At 40.4% G+C, this 18658-nt stretch overlaps 1 protein-coding gene and 1 pseudogene across 1 annotated transcript in view; one reads left to right on the top strand and one right to left on the bottom strand.

Annotated features, from left to right (window-relative positions):
- LOC133574055 (GRIP and coiled-coil domain-containing protein 2) overlaps nt 1-18658 on the bottom strand; it is a 95510-nt gene that overhangs the window by 12123 nt on the left and 64729 nt on the right. Inside the window, exons 21-22 of the mRNA XM_061926078.2 lie at nt 13412-13627; nt 7564-7703 (exon numbers count right to left, since the gene is read on the bottom strand). Coding sequence (XP_061782062.1) covers nt 7564-7703; nt 13412-13627 — 356 coding nt within the window. The remainder of the gene's footprint in view (nt 1-7563; nt 7704-13411; nt 13628-18658) is intronic.
- On the top strand, nt 1714-3066 carry LOC133574257 (transmembrane protein 223 pseudogene; annotated as a pseudogene).

Here is an 18658-nt window from a genome sequence, read left to right as displayed (position 1 = left end):
TGATTAGTTGTGCAGCCCTTATATATATATATATATATATATATATATATATATATATATATATATATATATATATTAGAGATGCGCAGTTTGCGAGCACAACCGCGGAGTCCGCGGATTATCCGCGGATCGGGCGGATGAAATTTAAAAAAATTAGATTTTATCCGCAGGTCGGGTCGGGTCGGGTGCTTGAAATAAAAAAAAATGTGATTTTAAATAGATTCAGGCGGGTGGCAGTTAAACCAATTGGGAAATATATATACATAGTTAAATGTTGTTACCCACATTGCAGCATATGCCACAACAGAAGAAGAAAAAAAAAAAGAGATGGACACTTTTACGGAGCGGAGAAGGGACGCCTCGCCGGGGTCCGGGACCGAGGCCCCTTCCCCCGAGAGGGCCCCACCGGGAGCCGTAGCTGAGGCGATCCGCGAGAAGGGCCCGACGCACGTCCAGGGTCACCACCGCGCCCACCGCACCGACACCCCGCCTCGTCCGCCTTCGCCGCGGCCGGCGTCACGCGCAGCAGGTAAGCAGCTTACCTGCCCGCCACCCCCGTGGCCGGGGGCTCGTAACAGGGGTCACTCTGCGCGCTCCGTCCGCGCAGTTTACCTGCCCGCCACCCCCATTGCCGGGGGCGCGTAACAGGGGTCACTCCGCGCGCAGTGTGCTCACGAAAAAGGTGGGGCTCACCCTGGTTGATATAGACAGCAGCTGGATGGTGGCCATGGAAGTCGGAACCCGCTAAGGAGTGTGTAACAACCCACCTGCCGAATCAACTAGCCCTGAAAATGGATGGCGCTGGAGCGTCGGGCTCATACGCGGCCGTCGCCGGCAGCGAGACGCGCTTGGAGGTGCGCTCAGCGCGGCTCCCATATGATTTCGCACTGGTGTGCGTCTGGGTCGTGACAGCGTGGCACGCGAATGTCTGTGCTGCATTGGATCAGTCTCCTTTCTTTAACAGGCAAAAGCTTTATAACCTCACTAATGCCTTGCATCGTCTATATTAGATATATAACAACGGACGGGTGCGGGCGGATGCGGTTCTGATCAAATGTTACATCGGGTGGATGGCGGATGGTTGACGACTTTCTGATGCGGTTGCGGATGAAATAATTACCTATCCGCGCATCTCTAATATATATATATATATATACTGTATACACATATTATATATATGTATATATATATATACATATGCACATATAGTATATATATAAATATATATATGTGTATATATATATATATATATATATATATACACACACATATAAAATGTATATATATAATATGTGTGTGTGTATATATATATATATATATATATACTGTATACACATTATATATATGTATATATATATACAGTATACACATTATATATATGTATATATATATATATATATATGCGCATATATATATATACATATATATATATATATATATATATATATATACATATATATACATATATATATATATATACATATATATATATATATATATATATATATATATATATATACATATATATATACATATATATATATATATATATATATATATATATATATATATATATATATATATATATACCATATTATTTATTAATTCTGGTTAATTTTGAAATTACAGGAGCTAGTAAAGTTACAGACATTATGTGTTATGTTTAAGGCTAAAAGTAAAACACTACCAGCAAATTGACAAAAAAATGTTGTCATCACTTCTGAGAATGAGAAGCATAGAAGAAAAGGTCATTTGAAAGATTTGAATAGAACAATCAAGCCAAATTCGACACAATCCCTGCGTAAACGCACAACATTCAATTTTGGTCGACGGCGCTTTCCGTCCTTTCTTACGCGATGACGTCACACATCCAACATGGCTGTGGCCGTGCTGTCGAAGAAGTCGCACTTGACATAAAAGTCATCTACATACTTACTTACATCGACCGGGATTCTTTGGCGTGAATGATTTTTTTTTTTTTAAATAATACACGTGTTAAACTACAAGATGAGCTTAGCGCGAATGTGCGTAGCACTTTGTCCGTCCAGGTGCATGATTAGTGCGCAGCTAAGAGGCGCATTGCTGCACAGTTGGTCAAAGTGTGCATCCAGCAGGGTTCTACCAGGCTCATCATTGCTGCACAGTTGGTCAAAGTGTGCGTCCAGCAGGGTTCTACCAGGCTCATCATTGCTGCACAGTTGGTCAAAGTGTGCGTCCAGCAGGGTTCTACGAGCCTCATCCCGCCCTGGCCTCTCCATCTCCACGCAACCCCCCAGAGATGTCCCCCTGTTCGAGCACGACAGGACACGCTTCTCCCGCCTCTTGTCCCTCTTCTGCGGGGGCCAGTGCCTCTTCTGGACGTACCTGGCCCACCTGGCCTACACCGGCCTCAGGGACACGCAGGGCCGAGGCCGCAGCACCGCCCTGGCGGGGGTGTGGAGCTTTGACGTCAACCTGGGCTCCAGCGCCTGGAAGTACGGCTTCACGCTGGGATGCACGACGGTGGGAGCGGCCATCGTGGGCCTGGGATTCCTCTTCTGTCGGCGCTCGGTCAGCCGGGTGGTGTTGCACCAAGGCGGCAGGATGGTGTCCGTTTTTACGCAGTCGCCTCTGGGGATGGGCCGCGGGCGTAAAATAACGGTAGCGCTGTCCCAGGTCAGCTGCCATGCTCACAGGCAGGAGTCTCCATCCTTCATCCCCCTCAAGGTTAAAGGACACAAGTTCTACTTTCTCTTGGACAAAGATGGCACACTCAACTATCCCAAACTGTTTGACACAACCGTTGGAGTGTACCGTCCCTTTTGATTTGCCTTTTTCGTCCATTGCACCGGTCCCCTCCGAGGTTTCTCATTGTCCCATCGGGTTGAGTTTTTCCTTGCCCTGATGTGGGATCTGAGCCGAGGATGTCGTTGTGGCTTGTGCAGCCCTTTGAGACACTGGTGATTTAGGGCTATATAAGTAAACATTGATTTGATTTGGCTTTTTGTTTTGTTTTACCAGCCTTGAGTCAAACTATTATGTGTGACAGCCTACAAATAAAAACTACTTGCCAAAGTTCCTCAAAAAGTGGCAGGACTATTTGTTTACTCAACTGCAGAGAACCATGCATTTATTAGGGATACAAACTAGGGATGTCCGGTAATGGCTTCTTGCCGATATCCGATATTCTCCAACTCTTTAATTACCGATACCGATACCAACCGATATATACAGTCGTGGAATTAAAACATTATCATGCCTAATTTGGACAACCAGGTATGGTGAAGATAAGGTACTTTTTTTTAAATAATAATAAAATAAAATAAGATACATTTAAAAAAAATTATTGAATAAACAAGAAATTAAAACAATATAAAAACAGTTACATAGAAACTAGTAATGAATGAAAATGAGTAAAATTAAGTGTTAAAGGTTAGTACTATTAGTGGACTAGCAGCACGCACAATCATGTGTGCTTACGGACTGTATCCCTTGCAGACTGTATTCATATACAGTGGGGCAAAAAAGTATTTAGTCAGCCACCGATTGTGCAAGTTCTCCCACTTAAAATGATGACAGAGGTCTGTAATTTTCATCATAGGTACACTTCAACTGTGAGAGACAGATTGTGAAAAAAAATCCAGGAATTCACATTGTAGGAATTTTAAAGAATGTATTTGTAAATTATGGTGGAAAAAAAGTATTTGGTCACTTCAAACAAGGAAGATCTCTGGCTCTCAGAGACCTGTAACTTCTTCTTTAAGAAGCTCTTCTGTCCTCCACTCGTTACCTGTATTAATGGCACCTGTTTGAACTTGTTATCTGTATAAAAGACACCTGTCCACAGCCTCAAACAGTCAGACTCCAAACTCCACTATGGCCAAGACCAAAGAGCCGTCGAAGGACACTAGGAAAAGAATTGTAGACCTGCACCAGACTGTGAAGAGTGAATCTACAATAGGCAAGCAGCTTGGTGTGAAAAAATCAACTGTGGGAGCAATTGTCATAAAATGGAAGACATACAAAACCACTGATAATCTCCCTCGATCTGGGGCTCCACGCAAAATCTCATCCCATGGGGTCAAAATGATCATGAAAAAAATCCCAGAACCACACGGGGGGACCTGATGAATGACCTGCAGAGAGCTGGGACCAAAGTGACAAAGGTTACCATCAGTAACACACTACGCCGACAGGGAATCAAATCCTGCAGTGCCAGACGTGTCCCCCTGCTTAAGCCAGTGCATGTCCAGGCCCGTCTGAAGTTTGCCAGAGAGCACATGGATGATACAGCAGAGGATTGGGAGAATGTCATGTGGTCAGATGAAACCAAAATAGAACTTTTTGGTGTAAACTCAACTCGTCGCGTTTGGAGGAAGAAGAATACTGAGTTGCATCCCAAGAACACCATAACTACTGTGAAGCATGGGGGTGGAAACATCATGCTTTGGGGCTGTTTTTCTGCTAAGGGGGCAGGCCGACTGATCCGTGTTAAGGAAAGAATGAATGGGGCCATGTATCGTGAGATTTTGAGCCAAAACCTCCTTCCATCAGTGAGAGCTTTGAAGATGAAACGTGGCTGGGTCTTCCAGCATGACAATGATCCCAAACACACCGCCCGGGCAACGAAGGAGTGGCTCCGTAAGAAGCATTTGAAAGTCCTGGAGTGGCCTAGCCAGTCTCCAGACCTCAACCCCATAGAAAATCTGTGGAGGGAGTTGAAAGTCTGTGTTGCTCGGCAAAAGCCCCAAAACATCACTGCTCTCGAGAAGATCTGCATGGAGGAATGGGCCAAAATACCAGCTACTGTGTGTGCAAACCTGGTAAAGACCTATAGTAATCGTTTGACCTCTGTAATATAACCTTTGTTGGCAATAACAAAGTATTGAGTTGAATTTTTGTTATTGACCAAATACTTATTTTCCACCATAATTTACAAATAAATTCTTTAAAAATCCTACAATGTGAATTCCTGGATATTTTTTTTCAAATTCTGTCTCTCACAGTTGAAGTGTACCTATGATGAAAATGACAGACCTCTGTCATCATTTTAAGTGGGAGAACTTGCACAATTGGTGGCTGACTAAATACTTTTTTGCCCCACTGTATATTGATATATAAAGTTAAAGTTAAAAGTTAAAGCGCCAATGACTGTCACACACACACTAGGTGTGGTGTAATTATTCTCTGCATTTGACCCATTACCCTTGATCACCCCTGGGAGGTGAGGGGAGCAGTGGGCGGCTGCGGTGGCCGCGCCCGGGAATCATTTTTGGTGATTTAACCAAAAATTCCGACCCTTAATGCTGAATGCCAAGCAGGGAGGTAATGGCTCCCATTTTCATAGTCTTTGGTATGACTCGGCCGGGATTTGAACTCACAACCTACCGATCTCAGGGCGGACACTCTAACCACTAAGTAGGTGTATAATGTAGGAACCAGAATATTAATAACAGAAAGAAACAACCCTTTTGTGTGAATGAGTTTAAATGGGGGAGGGAGTTTTTTTGGGTTGGTGCACTAATTGTAAGTGTATCTTGTGTTTTTTATGTTGATTTAATAAAAAAAAAATAAAAAAAACGATACCGATAATTTCTGATATTACATTTTAACGCATTTATCGGACGATATTATCTCTAATACAAACTACTTTTATATTGGTACGGTTTTAGGTAACGATGCACCCAAATTCAAATGAATGGCCGAAAACCAGATCACCAAAATAAATCTTGCCAATTATTATATTAGAGATCAACTGATATGTTTATTTTTTTTTTAGGACCGATACCGATTATTTGTAGTCAAGGAGGCTGATATTCAATGCAGTAAAATGTACACAACCCAAAAGCAGTGAAGTTGTCACGTTGTGTAAATGGTAAATAAAAAGAGAACACAATGATTTGCAAATCCTTTTCAACTTATATTCAATTGAATAGACTGCAAAGACAAGATACGTAACGTTCCAACTGGAAAACTTGTATTTTTTGCAAATATTCACTCATTTGGAATTTGATGCTTGCAACATATTAAAAAAAAGCTGGCACACGTGGCAAAAAAGACTGAGAAAGTTGAGGAATGCTTATCAAAGACTTATTTGGAACATCCCACAGGGGAAGAAGCAAATTGGGAACAGGTGGGTGCCATGATTCGCTATAAAAGCAGCTTCCATGAAATGCTCAGTCATTCACAAACAAGGACGGGGTGAGGGTCACCACTTTGTGAACAAATGTGTGAGCAAATTGTTTAAGAACAACATTTCTCAACCAGCTATTGCAAGGAATTTAGGGATTTCACCGTCTACGGTCCGTCATATCATCAAAAGGTTCAGAGAATCTGGAGAAATCACTACACGTAAAAGACAGTGCCCGTGACCCTCAATCCCTCAGGTGGTACTGCATCAAAAAGCGACATCGGTTTGTTAAAGGATATCACCACATGGGCTCAGGAACACTTCAGAAAACCACTGTCAGTAACTACAGTTGGTCGCTACATCTGTAAGTGCAAGTTAAAACTCTACTATGCAAAGCAAAAGCAATTTATCAACAACACCCAGAAACACAACTTCGCTGGGCCTGAGCTCATCTAAGATGGACTGACGCAAAGTGGAAAAGTGTTCTGTGGTCTGACGAGTCCACATTTCAAATTGTTTTTAGAAACTGTAGACGTCGTGTCCTCCGGACCAAAAAAGAAAAGAACCATCTGGATTGTTATATGTGCAAAGTGTAAAAGCCAGCATGTGTGATGGTATGAGGGTGTATTAGTGCCCAAGACATGGGTAACTTACACATCTGTGAAGGCACCATTAATGCTGAAAGGTACATACAGGTTTTGGAGCAACATATGTTGTTATCATGGACGCCCCTGCTTATTTCAGCAAGACAATGCCAAGCCACGGGTTACAACAGCATGGCTTCAGAGTAAAAGAGTGCGGGTACTAGACTGGCCTGCCTGTAGTCCAGACCTGTCTCCCATTGAAAATGTGTGGCGCATTATGAAGCCTAAAATACCACAACGGAGACTGTTGAACAACTTAAGCTGTACATCAAGCAAGAATGGGAAAGAATTCCACCTGAGAAGCTTCAAAAATGTGTCTCCTCAGTTCCCAAACGTTTACTGAGTGTTGTTAAAAGGAAAGGCCATGTAACACAGTGGTAAAAATGCCCCTGTGACAACTTTTTTTGCAATGTGTTGCTGCCATTAAATTCTAAGTTAATGATTATTTGCAAAGAAAAAAAGTATCTCAGTGTGAACATGAAATATCTTGTCTTTGCAGTCTATTCAATTGAATATAAGTTGAAAAGGATTTGTTGTATTCTCTTTTTATTTACCATTTACACAACGTGACAACTTCACTGCTTTTGGGTGTTGTACCACTATCATACTGTATGTGTATTTTTTGCATCGGCTCACAAAGTTCTGTTGTAAAAAAAAAAAAGGCTAATACTGATAAAAGTCAAAATGCCAAATAATAATGTGTGGCTCTCTACACCAAAGCATATGCAATTGATATCATCCAGCCCACAATAAAGTGCTTTAAATGTAAAATAATCACAAGAAAGACATTATACTAGATGGTTGTCTTACATTGATCTGCTCCATGAGAACTGCATTGGTGGCCTCGGTTTCATGCAGGAGGCCGTTCATGTGGTCCAGACTGCGGGTGGCTGTGTTCAGCTTGTGGCTCAGCTCTTCCTTGGTGGGCTCCACAGTCCACACAAACGGCTCTGAGGGCCCACATTCATTAAAAGGCATTCATGAGTAGACCATTAAACCAAAGACCACTCCAGTACTCCAAAGAGGCCACTGCGATGAGATGTAGAACATTGTAGATTATTTTACCAAAGATTCCGGATTACAAACCGCTACTTTTTTCCTACAATTTGAACCCTGCGGCTTATAAAACGGTGCGGCTAATTAACAGATATTTTCCGCTAATAGCCATGATGTTTTGTGTTCATCAGTTTTCATTAAACACACGCAGAGTCACTGAGATGGTGTGTTGTTGTTGTTTGTGATCTGGCGCCATCTGTTGGACGAGTTCGCTCGCTGCTGGTATTGTAGGTTGAAAATGTACTTTCTGTTTTAATGCCTTAAACTGGAAGTAAAACTGTCCATAGCGTTTCTGCTCAAAATAATTTTTCATTCATCACTCCAAGCAACGTTTTTAAGTTTTACAATATAACTAAAACAATGTGTGATGTCTATAGGAGTGTTTTCATGCATATTTCATACCTGCCAACTTTTGAAATCAGAAAAACCTAGTAGCCAGGGTCCAGGGGCCGCAGGACAAAGTCCTGGTGGGGGGTTCAGGTGCCCCCCGACGCAAAATGATTATTAGCATTCAGACAGGTTAAAATGTTGCTAAAACCATCACTTTTCTATCAGTCACAGTGACTTTTCAAAACAAAAATATTACAGCAAAAATCATATGGGTTGATTGACATGTTTATTCTGTAAGCTAACTTCAATAGTTTGAAATTATTTTGACAGTTAATGCCAGTTATCCTGTCAACCTTTCACAAGACTTCAATTTGTTAATTGAAAGTATAAACAGTATAAACACTTTTTACAGTAAACAAATGGTAAAACAGTACTAAACAATTCCATTAAAAAAAAATTGGTGTCATTATTAACTTTCTGTCCAAGCTTGTATAATCTACTGCCTTGTTCAATTGTATAAAATATTCTGTGCCTAAAATTCACATTTCTATCACAATTATCATACTGTAAACATGGTAAGCTAACTTCATTAAAATTAATAGTCCTGTCAATAGCATGGAATTACAATTCAAATGTAGTTTTTTGTAAGCCTTTCAAAAGAATTCAAAATATGAAAAATGAATGAAAATTAATTTAATCCATCAGACACTTGAAAAGTGGCACATCACATCTCTAATGTAATCATTTGAACTTTTCAACAGAAATAGCACTGCAAAAATATTAAGGACATACTTCTGTATTTTGGTAGTTATGCTGTCAACATTTAACAAGATTTCTTCAACTTGGACTCGAAAGCATAAATAGTATAAACACTTTTAACAGTATAACAGTACTAAACAATTCCAATAGATAACATTGGTGTCATTGATCATACTGCAAAAATGATATGGTAACTTTATGATAAGTTTACTTCATTAAAATGTAATTCAATAGCATCATAGAATTAAGAAGTAATAGAATAGTATGATAGTTATATGTTACTTGTTTTGAACATGTTCTCGTTATCACAAATAAAAAGATATACTGTACACAGAAATTACTTTTGATTTGATTTATTGTTTATGTAATAAAAGATTTACTTAAAATTGTATGTTTTGTGAGTTTTTTTATGCTACGGACTGTACTTACCGGCGATGTAAACCGAAGGAGACATTTCCGTAATGAAAGCTGCAACACCCTTTTTAGATCCCATCATCACTGCAGCGTTATCGGCAGCAAAGCAAACCAAATTCTGCCGAGGAATTTCGTTTGAGTCTATTTCTTCCGCGAGTGTTTTGTAAATGTTTTCGCCTGTGGAAGCCGTATTGCATTCCCTCAAAGACAGAAGCACTGACGATACTTTTCCAATGTCGTCATCGAAATATCGAACACAAGGTGCAATTGGCGTAGTTTTCACCCTTTTTGGAACGGATAATTATTCCCGGATAGGCTTTTGAATATTCTTCACGGAATGACTGCAGTTTTCTTTTCGGTTTAAGACTCGTTTGCGATTTTTCTCCGGCTGATTCCATGATCGTTCGCTCGTTTGGAAACAGTGGCAACTGCATGGTGCCTCGTGCTTGGCAGCGGTGCTATAAATAGCCTCGCGCATGGCATTCGGAATGGCTCGATAGGAAGTTACGGGAAGCAGTGTCGATTGTCATTGTTGTTACGCGATTTCGTGAATAAAACTTAAAAAAAAAAAAAAATTTTAATTAATGAAAAACCGTATTTTTTATCACTGCAACCATAACCCGGAATAGGTTGATGAAAACCGTACTAATTCCGGGAAAACCGGAGTAGTTGGCAGGTATGATATTTGTAGGCGCTATCGTAATGAAATGAAGCGAGCGTTGTTAGCATTGGCTAAATGCTAGAATCGTTTTATCGAAGTTATCACAAAAACTTCGTGTTTCAATGAGTTCCCAGCGAGAAGCAAAAACATGTCTTTGAACCTACCAAGAAGGCTTGTAAAACTCCACTGTGTAGGATGGAAAGCAACATGAAGGGGTTTCTGTTTTCCTTCATGTATGGTAATCAACAGAAAGATATTGTTTCAACCCAAGGACTACAAAGCGGAGAGAAGGCAGGATCTGCCCAAGTTCCAGACGACCTCTTTTTGAACCTCTCTTTTCCACTGTTTTACAAACCTCTTTTTGAACTGTTTACGACCCTCGTCCCTTAGAAACAGCTGTGGCCATGTGTATATATACAGGTAAAAGCCAGTAAATTAGAATATTTTGAAAAACTTGATTTATTTCAGTAATTGCATTCAAAAGGTGTAAATTGTACATTATATTTATTCATTGCACACAGACTGATGCATTCAAATGTTTATTTCATTTAATTTTGATGATTTGAAGTGGCAACAAATGAAAATCCAAAATTCAGTGTGTCACAAAATTAGAATATTACTTAAGGCTAATACAAAAAAGGGATTTTTAGAAATGTTGGCCAACTGAAAAGTATGAAAATGAAAAATATGAGCATGTACAATACTCAATACTTGGTTGGAGCTCCTTTTGCCTCAATTACTGCGTTAATGCGGCGTGGCATGGAGTCGATGAGTTTCTGGCACTGCTCAGGTGTTATGAGAGCCCAGGTTGCTCTGATAGTGGCCTTCAACTCTTCTGCGTTTTTGGGTCTGGCATTCTGCATCTTCCTTTTCACAATACCCCACAGATTTTCTATGGGGCTAAGGTCAGGGGAGTTGGCGGGCCAATTTAGAACAGAAATACCATGGTCCGTAAACCAGGCACGGGTAGATTTTGCGCTGTGTGCAGGCGCCAAGTCCTGTTGGAACTTGAAATCTCCATCTCCATAGAGCAGGTCAGCAGCAGGAAGCATGAAGTGCTCTAAAACTTGCTGGTAGACGGCTGCGTTGACCCTGGATCTCAGGAAACAGAGTGGACCGACACCAGCAGATGACATGGCACCCCAAACCATCACCCAACCATGCAAATTTTGCATTTCCTTTGGAAATCGAGGTCCCAGAGTCTGGAGGAAGACAGGAGAGGCACAGGATCCACGTTGCCTGAAGTCTAGTGTAAAGTTTCCACCATCAGTGATGGTTTGGGGTGCCATGTCATCTGCTGGTGTCGGTCCACTCTGTTTCCTGAGATCCAGGGTCAACGCAGCCGTCTACCAGCAAGTTTTAGAGCACTTCATGCTTCCTGCTGCTGACCTGCTCTATGGAGATGGAGATTTCAAGTTCCAACAGGACTTGGCGCCTGCACACAGCGCAAAATCTACCCGTGCCTGGTTTACGGACCATGGTATTTCTGTTCTAAATTGGCCCGCCAACTCCCCTGACCTTAGCCCCATAGAAAATCTGTGGGGTATTGTGAAAAGGAAGATGCAGAATGCCAGACCCAAAAACGCAGAAGAGTTGAAGGCCACTATCAGAGCAACCTGGGCTCTCATAACACCTGAGCAGTGCCAGAAACTCATGGACTCCATGCCACGCCGCATTAACGCAGTAATTGAGGCAAAAGGAGCTCCAACCAAGTATTGAGTATTGTACATGCTCATATTTTTCATTTTCATACTTTTCAGTTGGCCAACATTTCTAAAAATCCCTTTTTTGTATTAGCCTTAAGTAATATTCTAATTTTGTGACACACGGAATTTTGGATTTTCATTTGTTGCCACTTCAAATCATCAAAATTAAATGAAATAAACATTTGAATGCATCAGTCTCTGTGCAATGAATAAATATAATGTACAAGTTACACCTTTTGAATGCAATTACTGAAATAAATCAAGTTTTTCCAAAATATTCTAATTTACTGGCTTTTACCTGTACAGTACTTTTTGCAATGCAGTCTCCTGAAAATGATGGAAAGTGCCTCTCTGTATAGCAACTGACATACGGTCAAAGTTGAAAATGCCACAAAACACATCTTAAGATATTCAACACTCTCAAGTGGTGAATGCACGCCTTAGATTTGTCCCGTTTCATGTGTCAGGTAAACCGCGACAAATGGGGCTACATGAATCCCCCTTCAATTGATGAATCATGGTATAGCCCCTCAGTTCTCACTAAATTCTATAGAAAATATAAAACAAATGCTAGGAAGAGGACAATTTGAAGGGGAGGGCTGTTCTGTTTCATAACGCAAAGGATCTGCCCAAGTTCCAGACGACCTCTTTTTGAACCTCCCTTTTCCACTGTTTTACAAACCTCTTTTTGAACTGTTTATGACCCTGGTCCCTTAGAAACAGCTGTGGCCATGTGGTCAGGGAAGGTCCAAATAAAAGAAGGAGGCGTGCAATTTTTTTTGTAGAGCGTGCTGAGACACTTACAAGGGTACAATATCCAGGCGACTCTCCTCAAATTGAGCCAAATTTTATTCTGTCTCTGTTTAATTCTTTGCTTCTTGTCTTGTTTAATAGATGTCATCAGTGTTTGAACCTGACACTAATATGCTAACACATGTACAGTACAGGCCAAAAGTTTGGACACACCTTCTCCTTCAATGGGTTTTCTTTATTTTCATGACTATTTACATTGTAGATTGTCACATCAAAACTATGAATGAACACATGTGGAGTTATGTACTTAACAAAAAAAGGTGAAATAACTGAAAACATGTTTTATATTCTAGTTTCTTCGAAATAGCCACCCTTTGCTCTGATTACTGCTTTGCACACTCTTGGCATTCTCTCCACGAGCTTCAAGAGTTAGTCACCTGAAATGGTTTTCACTTCACAGGTGTGATAGTTTTGATGCCTTCAGTGACAATCAACAATGTAAATAGTCATGAAAATAAAGAAAACGCATTGAATGAGAAGATGTGTCCAAACTTTTGGCCTGTACTGTTTATGTGTCTGTGTTAGTATTGTTAACTTGCAATGGCATTCCTTTTGTATTGTTTGGTAAATTCACCAAAACGTCACTGTGGAGTTATTGAGTCTGTTTAGCTGATTGGAGAGCTAGCTTTCGCAGCTAGTGGGTCCATGACGATGACTTCTGTTTTGTTTGATCATCCGTTTTACTGCCTTGTTACAGACACTGTTTGGAAACAATTAAGGTATGTAAATAAACATTTACAAAATATTTGTGTTAATAACTAATTTCACAAAGTATATATCTGCGACTTATAGTCCACTGCGGCTAATATTTGTTCTTCTAAAACGTTGTGGGTGCTCAATAGTCCGGAAAATACGGTACTATCATTTCTAACAATGCTTTCTAACTGATGCACTACTCATGCAAACCAAGGAAGTGTACCTTGTTTTAGGTCTGGCAATGTGAGGAGGTGCTCCAGAGAAGGTAAAAGTGCAGGGGAGGTGTTTTCATTCTCCGTGGTCTCCATGCCCTCGCCGTCCTCCCTGGCCATGGACTGGAGGTCGCTCATGACCAGTGGTACCAGCCCTGGATTATTCGGGTCTGTGCTTCGGCGCTGGGCCTCCAGAGACTTTCGGCTGGACTGGACCACCATGGAACCTGGTAAAAAACAAACAATGTACTAGGGTTGTATGGTATGCCAGTACTAGTAAAGTACCATGGTATTAATGATTAAACAAGATACTTTCCGGCTTCGGAAAAATACTGGCCCTTGTTTTTTCATGGACATGATGACACGCTGTGGTGATTAGAGATGGGATTTACGGCTCTTTGAAAGCCACGAGGAGGAGCCGTTCTTTTCAAAGAGCCGTTCAAAAAGACTGGCTCGTTTTTAGGGGTGGGAGTCTTTGGGCATCTAACGATTCAATCCGATTCCTGCAGTGACAATTCGATTCAGAAGCGATTCTCGATTTAAAATGATTCTCAATTCCAACCGATTCCCGTGATGTAATATTTGGTATATTTCTTGTCATGAACATTTTTGAAAACACGTTACAAGTTCTGGCTGCCCTTAAAAACATACCTAAAACGATCATGGTATCACCACTGTAAAAGACCTCTATGCAGACGGAGTGTTCTCATCCTTCACTGAACTCTCTTCCAAATACGATTTGCCGAACTCCCACCTTTTTCGTTTCTTTCAGGCGAGGGACTTCGTAAAGAAGCAGTTCCCACACTTTCCAAATCGTCCTCCGGAAACTCTTATAGATACATTGTTATCTTTGAGCCCTAATCATAAAAAATGTATCTCCGTGTTATATACCTCCTTAAGTTCAGTTGCTCCAAACTCTCTATCAGTGATAAGAGCCTCGTGGAAGAGCGATCTTAATACCAACCTATCCGATCAACACTGGAACTCGGCCCTGAAACTGGTTCACTCCTCCTCAATATGTGCCCGTCATAGTCTCATCCAATGCAAAGTAATCCATAAAATTCACTACACTAATTCAAAACTATCCAAAATCTACCCCACTGTTAGCAATACCTGCAATAGATGCAAACAATCTCCGGCTGATCACGTCCATATGTTCTGGTCCTGCTCTAAACTATGTTCCTTTTGGGAGGACATTTTTGACACAATTGGAAAAGCATACGGTCAAAACTTTCCTCCCAACCCATTATCAGCCATTTTTGGCGTATGCCCCGATAACATGTGCCCGGTACCACTAAAACGCGCTGTTGCTTTTACGACCCTGCTGACCAGGCGATTGATCTTGTTTAATTGGAAGCTGGCTCGCCCCCCATCACACGGCCGTTGGATTAGAGAGGTTCTCTACAATCTAAAACTGGAAAAACTTAGGTTTTCGCTAAAGGGCTCGGTTCAAGCATTTGAAAGCTCATGGAGCCCTTTTTTGCTGTATGTCAACTCTCTTGACCTATGCCCAGACGCAGATGAGGAATAATCTCCCTTTTATTTATTAGTATTATTTTATTCTATTTTTTATTTTATTATATATTATTATTATTATTATTAATTTTTATTTTATTTTATTATTATTATTATATATATATATTTTTTATATATATCTGTCTGTCTCTGGCCGCGTATGTGTGTGTGTGTGTGTGTGTGAGAATGTGTCTGTCTTTGTCGTCTTACTTGTTACATAATTGTGCCATTTGTCCCTCGTTAGTGGCACCTGAGTGGGGTGGGAGGGTGGGTGGTTTGGGTTTTAAGGGAAAGGGTGTGAATCATTTACTGACTTTAAAATTGTATTGTTTTGACTTCTGTCTATTTGAAAATGCCAATAAAAAAAGTTGGAAAAAAAAAAAAAAAACATACTTAAAAGAATAATTCTTATTAAAAAAAGATCAAATGTTTATTTTTTTATTTAAATTATGAATAGATTTAAAATCGGGCTTAAAAAGAATTGCGGTTCGGATGTGAATTATTATTTTTGTGCAGCCCTAATATACAGTGTGCTCGTTTGTGATGATGACATAAAGAAGTGAACAAAGAATAAGGACATTCTTGATCAAATTTGCAGTGAATGCTAATACTGCCAGTATTAAAAACCTTAAATAAGAATAAAACGTATCTAATATATATTCCACAGTAAAAGAAGTGCCCCCACCAGGTCAATGTATTTCTCTTGTTTTACCCAAATGCAACACAAGGGGGCAGCAGACACACATTTAGCTGCTTCACACTATGGCGAACATGCCAGTTGGTCGACAAAATAAAATATTGTTATTAATTAGGGCCCGCATGGCCCATTGCATAAGGACCTATTGAATTTGTAAGGTTTTATTCTTTATTCTTCCGCCGCCACAGTAAACTGTAATTTGACCCACTTAACATGCTTCAAAACTCACCATATTTGACCCACACATCAGGACCTGCGAAAATTGCCTTTTAAAAAAAAAAAAACGAACCACAAAACTCAAAATTGCGCTCTAGCGCCCCCTAGAAAAAAAACAAAACTAGACTGCCTGTAACTCCCACTAGGAAGGTCGGAGAGACATGAAACAAAAACCTCTATGTAGGTCTGACTTAGACCTACATTTCATAATAGTACATTCTCGGGCTAAAATCTACAGGAAGTTGGCAATTCCCCCTTCAAGACAAAAAAGTACTAAAAACAGTCACTTTTGCCTCTTTGAGCTGTAATTTGACCCCCTTAACATGCTTCAAAACTCACCAAACTGAACGCACACATCAGGACTAGCAGAATTTGCGATCTAATAAAAAAACCTAACCCCAAATCTCAAAATTACGCTCTACCGCAATTTTTGAATAAAACAGAAAAAACTGCTCCTCGGAAGAAAAAAATGACAAAACTGCCTGTAACTCCCACTAGGAAGGCCGGAGAGACATGAAACAAAAACCTCTATGTAGGTCTGACTTAGACCTACATTTCATAATAGTACATTCTCGGGCTAAAATCAACAGGAAGTTGGCAATTCCCCCTTCAAGACAAAAAAGTACTAAAAACAGTCACTTTTGCCTCTTTGAGCTGTAATTTGACCCCCTTAACATGCTTCAAAACTCCCCAAACTGAACGCACACATCAGGACTAGCAGAATTTGCGATCTAATAAAAAAACCTAACCCCAAATCTCAAAATTGCGCTCTACCGCAATTTTTGAATAAAACACAGAAAAAAACTGCTCCTCGGAAGAAAAAAATGACAAAACTGCCTGTAACTCCCACTAGGAAGGTCGGAAAGACATGAAACAAAAACCTCTATGTAGGTCTGACTTACACTTCATAATAGTACATTCTCGGGCTAAAATCAACAGGAAGTTGGCAATTCCCCCTTCAAGACAAAAAAGTACTAAAAACAGTCACTTTTGCCTCTTTGAGCTGTAATTTGACCCCCTTAACATGCTTCAAAACTCACCAAACTGAACACACACATCAGGACTGGCTAAAACTGTGATCTAATGAAAAAAACCTAACCCCAAATCTAAAAATTGTGCTCTACCGCAATTTTTGAATAAAACGCAGAAAAAACTGCTCCTCGGAAGAAAAAAATGACAAAACTGCCTGTAACTCCCACTGGGAAGGTCGGAGAGACATGAAACACATACCTCTATGTAGGTCTCACTTACACCTACATTTCATAAATTGACAACCCCCAGCAAAAATCAACAGGAAGTTTGCTATTCCCCCTTCAAAACAACATTTTTGTAAAAACCGGTCACCTTTCTTCAAAATCTATCTCCTCTGAGCGCGTTTGTCATTTCTGCTTCAAACTAACACAGGAGAGAGATTAAACCTTTGTGTATAAAATAACAGAACAGCGTTTTAATACCTGCTCCGGTTTTGATTTTATGACCCTTCAAAGATCCGCTGCGCTGATGCTGCTGCGCTGCTGTTTTTTTAAGATGGCTGCTTAAAAGCAGGAAGCACCAACGTGCCCACACAATGCAGACGAGGTAGGTACACTAGACAAAAGTCTGGGGACACTTCAGACTAAAAGTAGACAAAAGTATTGGGACACTTAGGACTATCACTGGACAAAAGTATTGGGACATTTAGGACTAGCACCTGCCAAATATGCGGGCCCGACCAATGCTGCTTGCAGCTTTAATTAGTTGTTGTTATTATTATTAATGAATCATATCCAGTCTCAATCTTTGCCTCTTCTTCTGAGAACAAAACAGAGTGAATGTTTTTTTTTTTTATCTACACATAGGAATTACTTCATTTTATTCAGAATATACCTCCCCAAAACACCTTGTCTTACTGGCTAGCATTAGCTTATGGATGTAACTTTGTTTTCCAAGCATGGGATGGAAGAAAGTGAGTGTGAAGGACAGAGCCAAGGAGAAAACAATGGAATTAAAGAAAGAAATCATCCAAAACATAAGGCCAAGCGCAGAATAAGTCAATTAACGCCAGCCAAGAATGGTAAAATAGGATCTTCCGTGAAAATACGGAGAAGCTGCTGATGGTGTGTTTGACAGTGAAGCAGCTGGAAGGAGATGCAGTCATAGTCCACTCTGCAAGGTCAATGCTGTACATTATTTCATAAAAAATAACCTAATACTACATTCAATTGTATTGTTTTTACATAATATTTCTAATCTTAATTTTAAAAGCATGTTACGTGTTGAAACGGTTCTGTTTTAGGGACGTGGCAAGCACCGATTAAATTGATTTCAATTCATTTAAATGGCAGACGTTGATTTGAGATACAAGTGCTTTGTGTTAAGAGCTCAGTCTAAGAACCAATTCAACTCCTAAATTGAGGTATATGACTTTTATATTACAGTATTCCATGCATTGTTGGACTGCCGATATTATCGGCCGATAAATGCTTTAAAATGTAATATCGGAAATTATCGGTATCGGTTTCAAAAAGTAAAATTCATGACTTTTTAAAACGCCGCTGTGTACACGGACGTAGGGAGAAGTACAGAGCGCCAATAAACCTTAAAGGCACTGCCTTTGCGTGCCGGCCCAATCACATAATATCTACGGCTTTTCACACACACACAAGTGAATGCAAACCATACTTGGTCAACAGCCATACAGGGCACACTGAGTGTGGCCGTATAAACAACTTTAACATTGTTACAAATATGCGCCACACTGTGAACCCACACCAAACAAGAATGACAAACACATTTCGGGGGAACATCCGCACCGTAACACAACAGAACAAATACCCAGAACCCCTTGCAG

The sequence above is a fragment of the Nerophis lumbriciformis genome, linkage group LG31 (assembly GCF_033978685.3).
Source record: "Nerophis lumbriciformis linkage group LG31, RoL_Nlum_v2.1, whole genome shotgun sequence".
NCBI classification, from domain to species: domain Eukaryota; kingdom Metazoa; phylum Chordata; class Actinopteri; order Syngnathiformes; family Syngnathidae; genus Nerophis; species Nerophis lumbriciformis.
The sequence above is the reverse complement of the archived record's forward strand: the minus strand, read 5'-3'. Positions and strand labels throughout refer to the sequence as shown.